The sequence below is a fragment of the Loxodonta africana genome, chromosome 7 (genome assembly GCF_030014295.1).
Source record: "Loxodonta africana isolate mLoxAfr1 chromosome 7, mLoxAfr1.hap2, whole genome shotgun sequence".
Taxonomy (NCBI): domain Eukaryota; kingdom Metazoa; phylum Chordata; class Mammalia; order Proboscidea; family Elephantidae; genus Loxodonta; species Loxodonta africana.
Genome location: NC_087348.1, coordinates 105442242 through 105455218, shown reverse-complemented (window position 1 = coordinate 105455218; position 12977 = coordinate 105442242). Strand labels below are relative to the sequence as shown.

Below are 12977 nucleotides of genomic sequence, written 5' to 3'. Positions count from 1 at the left end.
GAGAGATTTTTCAATCTACTCATTATGTATATAATTTTTGCAAGTATCAGTTTTCTGAGGCTATGGGAGGAAAAAAGAGGCATGTTAAACATGAACCTAAATTGCTTCTCACATTTCTGAAAATGGAGCTTTCATAATGTACAGCTGACATTAGCTGTCATCATATGATAAAACTAACTCTTCCAAGCAGCAGCTATCTTAACAATGACCTTAACAATTACCGTGTTATATTCACGGAGTGCATCAGGAAAGACACATAATCACAAGATTACAGAAGAGTAGAAGCTCAGGAACACTTTGTGCTGAATGAAAACTTGAAGTTTGTGAAATTTAAACTGCATCTACTGAAGATCCTAGTTAAAACCTCAGTAGTATGGCAGCAGATACTAAACAGACTTATTACATTTTCTTACAGAAGCAGTTTATTTTCAATACAAAATATTAATGGAGCATGAAGGGTATAAAAAGCATACTTTTAATAAAAATTTTGTCACATTAAAATTTAAGACATAAAAAATTTTGGATATTTTAAATCTTCCTTCTTCAAGACAACATGATGTAGCAGAAGCAAAAGCCTCCAGGATTCAAATCTTGAATTTGTAATTCCTAGAAATGTGATCTTGGGAAAGTTATTTAACTTCTCTGTACCTCAGTTTTCACAAGTGCAAATAGCAGAATGTTTTTTTCTGAAATTGAAATGATATATAATAACAGTGCTACTACATGTTAGCTTCCTTCCCTTCCTGAAAACTGAAAGAAAGGAATCAAAAAATAATGTATACATACACTGAAAAATAAATCATTATATAACTTTAATAATCTTGAATCCTAAGATTCCAAAAGCCTAACAAGATAATTCAAATATCGAATTAGGTTACTTTCCAAATAATAAGATTTTTGATGTATTTAAACACAGAAGCCCTGTGAATGCTCATATCCATTACAAATATTTAGATGCACAACCTATTTTCTGCTAAAAATAGAAATTAACTATTTTATTATCCCATAAGTAGAAAATATCATTTCTTTAAAACAATAATTACTGATCAAGAATTACTAATGTTTACAAATTTTAATGAGGGCTTTTTAATAATTACTAATAAGACTTAGAGAAAGAAGCAAGTTATCCTGAGGATTAAAGTCCAATTCCATTATCAGTAAAAAAAAAATCTGAGAAAAAGATTCAAGGCTTAATAATGGCAAATTTCTACCATGGCTTTACAAAACCAAGTTCTTTTTTTCCTCTTCTCATTCACTCAGGCCTATTCCCGTTTTCCTCAAATGTCTCAACTAGAAATCTGTCCTATCTCATGCCCTACAAGCTCAGTAATTTTTCGGTACTATTACTGTGTGTTTAGTTGAGTAAATTATTGTTCATTCAAGTTCATAGTCAGCAGTACCAAAGTGCATGCGTGTACATAAAATGGCTCTGAGTAGAGGTCACAGCTTTCTGTGTTTATAGCTTCCCCACACAATTAATCTTGCAGCTGCACTTGATTACTTTCTGACATGAATGTACTGTCTCAGAGAGGTCAATACAAGGAGGTTTCCATTCTCTTGACACCCCCTCTAACCTACCCTATTCAGAACATTAAACCACTTGTAATAGCATTGTACACGCATTTCCCAGTGTCTAGACTCTCTAAGAAAGTTCTCTATCCTCGGTGTTGCATTCTTTAGACTACAAAACGTAGTCTGAGCATGTCCTCTTCTTTATGAATAGCTTTTTGAAAAAACAATTAAAAGTTCATTATTAAGCAACAGTCCAAATTTCCAATGATGATGTCATATCATTTCAATAAAAACAGAGCTGAAAGAATAAGGATAATGATTACAAGCCTAGGATTCATCGAGGTTAAATTCTTCTCCCTCTAAATATAAATTAATAATTTGACTTCACTAAAACAGAGAAAAAAAATCACTGGAGAAACATGCTGAGACAGTTTAGATATATTACTTTTAATATGCCTACAAACCATGACAAAAGGTCTTTCATACCACAATTATATTAATATACCAAAGAAATGGATGAATATAAGTAAAGTGATACATACATTTGAAATCATTCAAGTACTGAGTTATAAATGAATTTTCCCAAAAGGGAGTTTCTATAGTATTTCACAATTTTTTTCCAAATACAGAAAAAAAAAATTCATCATGGCTTGTATAAACTCTTGTTCCTATGCAAAAAAAAAAAAAATGCCGAGAGAAAAGCATTACATTATAAAGGAAGGCCGTTAAAATGAAAAAATACACGTGTGTACATTAAAAATAAAAGCTGCCATGGAGTAGATTCTGACTCATGGAGACCCCAAGTGTGTCAGAGTATAACTGTGCTCCATAGGGCTTTCAAAGGCTGTTTTTTGGAAGTAGATTTCCAAGCCTTTCTTCTGAGGTGCCTTAGGCTGTACTAGAACTGCCAACCTTTTGGTTAGAACCTGAGCGTGTTAGCCATTTGTGCCACCCAGGAACTAACTGCACATTGGTAAGACATGCCTAATTGCATAGAAAAGCTTGTTTCTATGATCAAAAAGCAATCGCTTAAAAACATTTTTACATTTAAAAAACAAATCAATAAAAAATCTAGAACTTTAAGTTTATAAAGCAAATAATAACATTTTCATAACTACGTCACCACTTTTGTTTTCAAATACAGCATGATTATACATGATCCCCATTTAGTGGCAATGTCCTTACCGAGTATTGTTAAGTTCGGTATCTGTAAAAATTACCATAAACCTTCCATTCTATTGGTATAGGCTTTTAGTGGAAACTTAATCTGCTAGGAGAAGAAAACTACACAGGCTAGACAGATTTTAACAACTGCTAACTAATGTTCTTGGGCTCAATAAAATAACATAGTTTTAAGGACTTCTAACACTGTTATTAACCTCAAAAACTGACTTTTGTATTGTGGGATTGTAGATTAAGAAAAAACACTACCATAAAAGATTTTGTTTAAAAGATCCACAATGCTACTATTCAAAATCTACCTAATTAAAAAAAAAGCTTTGGAAATGCCAAAACAATTTATAACAATCAATCGATTATAAGTATCAATTGCTTTTTTCTTGAAAAATTTTTTGACAATTTTAGTTTGAATTAGCAGAATCTAATTTAAACCAAGAGACATGCTGATTTAAAGTGGTATAGAATACATCGATTTAAAAACGTTTAGCATCTATGAAAATTTTCTTAACATGGTTGAACATTTAGTGCTTTTTATGGCTATCTTAATTCTATAGTTACACTGGCATCATGCAAAAAATATCCATATAAGGGAAAACTAGACATTTTATCACAGGACCATCCTAAGATTTTATTTTTCCTCTTCCTGAACATTAAGTAAACCACTCCTACTTTATTACAAACTAATCAACAGGTTTACTTTATCAAAACCTTTCTTCTAAAACATGGATAATAAATGTAACCATTTAAGTCTTTTATTATCCCTGACAGCAATAGGATATTCAAGTAGTATAAATTCCCCTTTATAAAGACAAGTAAAGACAAATTGGGTATACTTATTGGGTGAAATTGCTAAGAAAAAAAACACATCTTTACCATCTCCACAAAATGGAAATCAAAGTCTTAATTTGAATGTTCTTCCCAAATTGTGAACCTTTGGTCAAGCAAAACGGGATGCTGGCTAAAGAAAGACAAAAGTTGAGAAAATAAAGTATATTCAAAGGTGATTCTGTTTTAAAATAATCATAATGACTTACATTAATGACCCCCCATTAAATGTAAATCTTAGTGAATGGCTAGAATTTACTTCTATTTTTGTTCCCAATGACTTGTCTTTAATTAAAGAGCTTTCCTATTTCCTGAATATTAGCAATCCATGATTTTAGGTACTGTTATGATTGATCCTATAGGGAATCGTATTTTAAAAAAAATGAGTAGTAGCAAGAACTCTAAGACTAAAAAAAAAACACTTGGAAATGTCCATGTTAATTTCCTTTATATTGAACACCTGTACTTGCCCAAGGTCTTAGACTGAAAAAGCTAATATGTTATTTGCTCTACCATGGCAATAAAAAGCAGAATCTCTAGAAATATATTTATAGACTTACCAAAAGATGACTAGTAAAGAATTAAATTTATATATCCTACAGTAATACAGTAACATGTCCCAATGTTTGATCAGTATCAGTTCACTTCTTTGTGTCACTCCTTATGAATCACATCTCAATTAGAGTTGGTTAGTTTTTTGTTTTGTTTTGTTTTTTTAAAGTATTTAAGACCTTTCCAAATTCTGGCCTAAATCTTTAAACCTTACCACCTTTAGTACTCTCCTACACAACCTTCAGTAAAATGGATTTACTAACGTCCGCAAACCTCTTGTTTTCTTAATATTCCAATTTTCTCCAAAATACTGGGAAAACTATGAGGTTTAGAATTAAAATACAGCTGGATCCAAATTCTCATTTTATCATTTACTATTATATGGCCCTCAGCAAATTATCTCAGTACTCTCAGGCCCAGTTTCTCTATCTGTAAAATTAGAAGAAATAAAATATGCCTCCCAGGATAGAGTTGCTTCACTGGGATCTCTTCCTCTTCAAATCTAAGGGTTTCCAAAGTTTCCACCACCCACACTCCCCATGTTAGGTCTAAAAATGAAAACCAAACCCAATGCAGTGGAGTCGATTCCAACTCATAGCGACCCTATAGGACAGAACCACCCCTTAGGGTCTCCAAGGAGCACCTGGCAGATTCTAACTGCAGACACTTTGGTTACTAGCATTTGGCCGCTATGCCACCAGGGTTTCCTTAGATCTAAAAGAGGTACCGTAATAGAAATGTATAATGAAGTGAATTAAAAATGGATTCTGAGAGGGAATTAATTTGTGCATTGTTAACTGTGTTCCAAATCAATAAAAATAAATAGAATGTCAATTTCCTTCTCTGATAACTTACAAATAAAACCTTTTCATTCTAATTAGCACTGTGTGTGTGTGTGCGTGTGCGCGTGTGTGTGTTGCTATTGTTGTTGTTGTTAGGTGCTGTCAAGTAAGTTCCAACTCATAGTGACCCTGTGTACAACAGAACCGAACACTGCCCAGTCCTGCCCCATCCTCACAATCGTTGCTATGCTTGAGTCCAGCCACTGTGTCGATCCATCTCATTGAGGGCCTATCCCCTCTGATAAACGGTTTTGCAAGAAATACTTCCAATTATTAAATGTGGATTTGCAGGGAATACTTCAAATTATTAAATATTAAATTAAAATTTAAGCTCATGCCAACCTACAGCCCCAAGTGACATTATTTTGCCAAGCCACAAATAAAGCCTCACTGATCACACAAAAATCATGAAAATAATGAAAAATTACTATTTTAATAGAACTAGCACGTGCCACCATAAAGAAATCGGTATCTCATGAACAGCAGAAATTTAGCACATAGCACTTGGTAACTCAGAAATAGCTCTATGCCTATTGTCATAATACAGGTTGGAGCCCTGGTGGCTCAATGGTTAAGAGCTTGCCTGCTAACCAAAAGGTCAGCAGTTCAAATCTACCAACCACTCCTTGGAAACCCTATGAGGCAGTTCTACTCTGTCCTTTAGGGTTGCTATGAGTCGGAACCAACTCAATGGCACATAACAACGACAATATTTACAGGTTACCAATTTCTTTCTAGATTAGATATTCAAGTGCTTATGAATGAAGTGTTTTCTGTTTTATGAAACAACACAAAGAATTCAATGTATTTTTTTCCTTTTATACTACTTAAACTATTCTATATGACAGTCTGAAATGTTTTACCCTTTATGTTGCAACTCTGATACATGCAATTGGAATTTCTTTCATTAAATCAAAAAAATAAGTACTCACGCAACTATTGCACCTTCTGTTTATATCAGGAAGCTCCTAGAAAGTACAGAAATATTTGATTCTGTTTGTCTGAAGTTAAAAATAGCCTAAACCTAAAAAATACTTTACTTCCTTTCTTTTGGCACTATAAATAATTTCTGCTCATTTTTTTTTAACTTGGAGAAACATGTTTTACCAGCTTTCCCTCAACTCTCTAAATTTTTAATTAATAAACACCAATATTTAAATGTGTTTAAAACATCTATGCTTAAAGCAATTTTAATTCCTTTTGAATAATAATGTTTTTTAATTGTTAATATTTTTTAAAATATACACTAAACATTTCATAAAAATATACACTAAACTATCCCACTTGTAGATTTATATACTGAAGTCTGAAAGTTCAGGTTTTCATGAAAATTTCACCCAATCTGGGTTTTGTCTTATCAGAAAGTCAGGAAATATTGAACAAATGGCTAAATTGTGCACAATAATATTTGGGGTCTACTTCCTGAAAACTCAGAAAAGTTCTTCCTGTAAAATCTAGCCTCAACTTCAGGTTTCCCCCCCCATCACCAAATTCCATGAAATAATGGTTCCAACTGTGCACAGGAGAAAAAGAAAACATTCTAACTGCCAGACATGAAAGCCTGATACAGTCATATTACAACCATTTTAGGTAAGAAAGACTGGCATATCCTAAAATAATCAAACCTACAAAGAGGATTCTTGTGACTCCACTGTTTTTATTTCCTCAGTATCTGTGCCAAGCTAGGTTAACTACAGTGAAAATAAAAGGATGTCTGCTAAATGATAATTAAATTTTAATAACCTCCATTTTAACCCAGAGTACTTCGAACTCTCATTGGAGTTGATGACAGGTAGCTGTGAACAAATGTGTTCCTCTTTCAGCATTGTAGTATCTACAATGTATAACAAGTCACATGTGATGTGGTATTGGTTTTAGAAGATTAATGGGTTCCTTGGCAATTTCTTGATACTGAGTCCTAATTTTAGCTCTTGGATAACAGCGTAAATAGATGAATTAAATCTTCTTGCTAAAGTGATACATGTATATGTTATTTAATGAATGCTGGACCAGTCTCAACCAGTCCAAAAGAATGGTTGGTAGTGGTAGCCAGGTACCATCTAGTTCTTCTGGTCTCAAGGGAGATGAGGCCATGGTTCATGGAGACAGTCCTGTAGACTAGTTTCTTCTTTGAATCTTTGGTTTCCTTCTTTCTCTTTCACTCCAGATGAGTAAAGATCAATAGCTATATCTTAGATGACCACTAGCAAGCTTTTAGGACCCCTGACACTACTCACCAAACTAGGATGTTGAACACAATCTTTATGAACTAGATTATGCCAATTGACCAAGATGTTCCACGAGACTAGGGTCCTAATCCTTCGAACCCAGGAAACTAATGCCACAAGGTGTTTGGTTATGTCTAAGAAGTATCCGTAACTGTGCCCCTATGTGCTTTTTCACATATTTTTATGAATATATGTGCATATAGTCACATACATGCAAATACATATGCATACATCTATATATACACATATATTCTCACATATACACACCTATACGCATATATATCTACATACATACTTTGAACACATATAACCACACATATATTTTTTGGTTGTTGTTGCTGTTATTTCAAAATCATATATGCCATAAAAAAATTACCAAAAGGTTCTTTTCTCTTGCGTACATTTTAATGACATCATTTACGTTCATCAAGCTGTGCACACTTCACCCTCATTTGATGTTACCTTTCCCATCACTAAAAATAACAAGCGTCTACTATCTAGAGAATGAATTCTTCTCTCCCCACACCCCCAGTTCCTGGTAACCACTAACGAACACTAGTTTTTGTATATTCGCCTGTTCATATTATTCATAAAAGTAAGAACACGCAATTATTCGTTTTTTTGTGACTGACTTATTTCACTCAATATAATGCCCTTCAGGTTTATCCATGTTCGAAGATGTTTCAGAAACTCATTTTTCCTTATTGCTGAGTAGTGTAATAGAAGAGAATTTTAAGTCTTTGTCCACCAAAGGGTTACAGAGATTCTTCTTTAAAAATCTGCCTAACAATATATAGTTAGCAGGACTATACTATCCCAGAGCTTCGGCACATTCAAACTTCCACCACAGCTGCCGGTTGTCACGCAGCAGGATTGTGTTGCTGTTGAGGATCTGTGCAAGAAATAGCAGCTCTCCCAGCACTTCACTCAACAAAGGTCTACATTTACCAATCTTTTTTTTTTTTTTAACTTGAGCAGAAAAAACGTTGCCTTTTGTGTGAAGCCATCATTCTCTTTTCATTAAATGTAATGGAAGTAAAAATCATTAAAAGGCTTAAAATTAACACAACAGTATGTTCTTTTCGAAGTGTTTGGCTGATTCAAAACAGATATTTTACAGAGATTTTAAAGAACAGGCATGAATGTTGTGATTTGAATACTACTATATTAACCTTTCCTGCCAGTAAGTGAAAAACAAGACTAGGTCTTACCACAAAAATCTTTTATCATATTCCACAGCAATACTTCAGTACACACAAATTAAACAGAAGCTTATTGAACAATAAAAGTGAATACTGAAATAATACAGAGAAGTCTTCTAAAACACCAAGAAACTTTACTGTTGTTTCCCTTTCTCAGTTTTTCAGTGGAATCTCTGACTATACCCTGTATTTTCTGTAGGCTCTCAATCAAAGTAAAAAAATCAGAAGAATAACTCAGAAAACCTAAAAAGCAGTTTGAACTCAAGAAGAAGGTGAAAACAGTAATATTTTTTCCAACCTATTAAAAAAGGCCAAAGACTAACGTGCTGTTGTTGGCAAATGTGGGAGGAAAAGAACATTCTCACAGTATATACCAGGATGTAAACTAGTCCTAACTTTTCAGAAGGCAATTTGGACAGTGGTTAAGAGCTTGTCTGCTAGCCAAAAAGTCAGCAGTTTGAATCCACCAGCCACTCCCTGGAAACCCTAAGGGGCAGTTCTACTCTGTCCTATAGCGTCGCTATGAGTCAGAATTGACTCAACAGCAAGGGATTTGGGGTTTTTTTTTTTTGTTACTGATATATTAAATTTACACAGCCTTTGACCCAGCAATTATTCCTCCAGAAATTTACCCTACATGAGAATATACAAAAGTGCCTAAGAGTATATGCTTAAAGATATTCATCTGAGCACTAACACAGAAGTACAATGTTGAAAACAACCCAAATGGTCAACACTAAGAGAATGAGTAAGTAAATTACATTGCCTCTGTCGTTGCTGTCAGTTGCCATGGAGTCGATTTTGACTCATGGCGACCCACAGAAAAATTGTGCAAGGGTTACAAAGACTGAGTTGGACTGGCATATGTAACAACTGGAAGGATGTTCATGATCTATTTTTATGTGAAAAAGGTAAAATGCAGCATGTGAATGATCCATTTTTAATAGACTATTCTTTAGAGCAGTTTTAAATTTACAGAAAAATTAGCAGAAAATTCAGAGATCCCCCTACAGATCATTTATCCTATTAACATCTTGCATTCCTGTGGTAGCTTTGTTAAACTGATGATCTGTTATTGAGGTATTATTATCAACTAAAGCCCATAGTTTACATTAGGGTTTACTTTTTTTCTGAATGCATTTAAGGCTCTTCCATTTACTCCCATGGCTTGACAGGGCATTTCATTTTATCACTGAGTAATATTCCTTGTATGGAAATACCACAGTGTGTTTATCCATTCACCTGTTGAAGGACATCTTGGTTATTTTGTATGATCCAGTTTAATTATTAAAATAAATGCTTATAGTTTTTTTTCCTGTGTTCATAAGTCTGTATGCATATACTTGTAGAGTAATGCAAAACTGTCAAGAGGATGTAACATCAAACTGTCAACAGTGATTAATCCAGAGGGTGAGAATGAAAAAAAGTGAAAGGAGGAGGCACTCATTTTTTACTTTATACATTTCTACATCATGTTTGGTAAAGTTGAGGGTAAGCGGAAAAGAGGAAGGCCCTCAACGAGATGGACTGACACAGTGGCTGCAACAATGGGCTCAAACATTGCAAAGATTATGAGGATGACAGAGAACCGGGCAGTGTTTTGTTCTGTTGTACACAGGGTCACGACGAGTCAGAACCTACTTGATGGTATCTAACAACATACTTTGAATGTTCATCAATTAGTATTTTAATGGAAATGATAAAAACAGAGGATAAGAAGAAGAATAGTGTGATTAAAAACAAAATACAGAATGCTAGGCTATAACCTATTTTCTCAGATTTTAATTCAAATCGGCTAAATTCAATTAAGCTAGAAAAATTCCTTAACTTTTTCCTCCCATAAAAGCCTCTGTAAGAAATTGGGGGTGTCGGATGAACAGAAGATGATTGTGCCAACTACACTGGCTCCCTCTCTACAACATTCTACAGAAACAGGCATCCGAACACCATATAATAATCCGCTAAATTTCACCATCACAACAAAGAGGGGTCTGTGAGAATGCCCTCTCCCATTGTTCAGCTCTGAATTTGTAGCTGAGAATTCTGAATAAATAACCTCATTTAGCAAAATATTCTGTAGCATAAACACAAAGCACTCATTCTAAACAAAGTCAAATAAAGACAACACTGAGTCTCAAATTATAATATAGTCTAAGAAAGTTTAACTTTGAAAGACTGGCAAATAAACAGCCTCTAGTGAGACAGAAGTAACATTCTGTACTCCATGAATGCATCATAAAGGAATCTGACTTTGTTTATTTTACCCCAAACAATAAGAAGCTGTTGAAACAGCATGGTGGCTAGACACTTCTTCACAGTTTTACAGTATGGTTGAATAATGCTCTAATCTTTGAAATCTAAAGCTGTAGAATACCATCAAAATATTCTCAATAGCCAAAGTACTATAAGCATAAAGCAAACCAAATGTCAACTACATGCACATACAAGTGCATGCAGACACACACATACACGGCACTTTTCAGGTCATCTTACTGCAATTATTACAGCAGACTCACAGGGCTCAAAGAGAGTGTAGTTTGAGGCTCTATGGCAGTTAAGGTCAAGATCTGCAAGATCCCCAGAGCCCAAGAGAGGGTTATATCAAGTTCAACAGGATCTCTTAGGTTTGGCAGTTAGTGTTCCAACCCAACCACAATACTTTATAACAGACAGTAACTATTTCTCCATTCCCTGTTTCCATCTCACATGGGCACATTAATCAGAATCTGGTCTCGGGTATTTCACTTAGTCAACTTACTACACATGCTTTCCCTGCCTGGCCCCTCTAACTTATTGCTCTTTGCCTCAGAGACTTTCTGTGAAGTACCTCTCTGTAACCTCTGGCATATAAATTCTAGCTAAATCTCTTTGGAAAATAAATTGTAAATGTTTTATTAATGAACTCTTACTAGGATTGACATATTTCCCTAAGAGAGACAAACCATGCATTGACAATTCAAAAGCATTTAAAATCTCAAAGTCAGAAAAAGTTTTGAGAATCCAATAGGATAAAATATTCTTAACTAATCAATAAGCATTTGATCAAACCATTGTTTTGGCTAAGACCTTCTTAATTATAAATCATGAGAACAAAGTATCCATAATCCTAGCCACATTTTCTAGTACATCATATGTAAACATTTTTTTAATCCTTATTTGTCTCCTCTTTTTATAAAATAACTTTCTGCCCTACTACGCCAATTTTAAATCAAAAAGTGGCAAATCACTGCATGAAAAATATTGGACCTTAAATTGGATGACTCAAATTACTGAGTTTCACAATATTTCACAAACAAAACAAAGCCATAAATTTAAAATTGTTTATATTTTCCTACTTATAAGATGGAGATCACTGTATAAATATTTATGAGCTAAATAAGTAATATATAAGGCTAATCATTCAAATCTGCCAGGACAATTTAATCATCTTTAAAGATGAACTGTAATTAGGTAACAGATTCCTGGGGGGAAAAAATTAAATCACAGACTGCTATCTTCATATTGGACAGATCTTACGTACCATCTACTCCCATAAATTTGTCTAATCGAAATTGTCTAAGTCAAATCCAAATTTTAATGCAAAGGAGGAGAGGTCCCCCTTTTAAAGAATTAAATACTTCCTAAATTAAAATTCTTTTGTAAATGAACCACAGTACCTTGGAGAAACGGCTGATTCCAGCCGGGGCCAGGAAATGTACCAGGTGAATCCAGAGCATCTTGTTACCCCAGACAGTAAGGAAGCTATCGAATATTACTATTAGGGTTTTATCAAAAAAGATTCAGGAGCAAACTTGGAGATGATTTCACTGGCCAGAGAACAGGCGATCTGACCATGAAAAAGACTAACTACAATGGATTGAAACACATAAAAGATCTTAAAATCGACGACTTCATAGCAGCAATTTTTAAAAAGCCTCATTACTCACGTTTGGAGGATTTTTAAAAAACAGCTCATCATTCTGAAACACTGGTAAAGAAATGGAGGAAAATCAAGCCTGTGTCCTGATTTTCCTACATGAAAGGCAACCAAATAGTTGATATGGGGAAGTTTTCCTTTAGTCAAGGGAAACTTTTACTTTTATCAAGTATTCTAGTTAATAAATGAAGAATGAATGATAGGATCAGAATATCTCAATTTTGCAAGTCTACTGAACATAGGTAAAGGTAGGTAATAGTAATCAATGACTGATCACATCACACACACACGAAGTCAACGAGATTATTATGAAAGTCTTGATGGAAGTACAAAAACACATTTATGAAGTGTTCCTAGGAATAAAAAAAAAAATCATATCTGAATCTAATCAAGGCCCTAGATCTACAGATGTGCAGGAAATACAAATAATAGAGGAAGAACACCACAGGGATAAGCAAAATCCTGACTATGAGAAACTTTATAGATTGGTTTCTTCAATAAATAAATTTCTATGCAACTATCAAGAGATGGATGGAGGAGAAATCAGTAAATTAAAATAAACCAGCTGGGATATAGGAACATTGTTTAGATGCTGATTTGAACAAACTAGGTATGGGGGGGGAAGATGACTGGGGAAATGTAGGTATAGATTAAATATATAGTAATATTAAAAAATGATCTTTGAGTAAAGTAAATGGTATTGCATTTATATTTTTTAAAG

The 12977-nt window shown here is 34.0% G+C and overlaps 1 protein-coding gene across 7 annotated transcripts in view; it reads right to left on the bottom strand.

The window, feature by feature from the left end:
• Positions 1-12977, bottom strand: part of TMEM135 (transmembrane protein 135) — a 274512-nt gene that overhangs the window by 136107 nt on the left and 125428 nt on the right. For 6 of the 7 annotated variants that reach the window (XM_023558535.2, XM_064288810.1, XM_064288806.1 and 3 more), the window contains one exon: positions 5843-5878. The exons of the other annotated variant lie outside the window; for it this stretch is intronic. In XM_023558535.2, coding sequence (XP_023414303.2) covers positions 5843-5878 — 36 coding nt within the window. The remainder of the gene's footprint in view (positions 1-5842; positions 5879-12977) is intronic. 7 annotated transcript variants of the gene reach the window in all.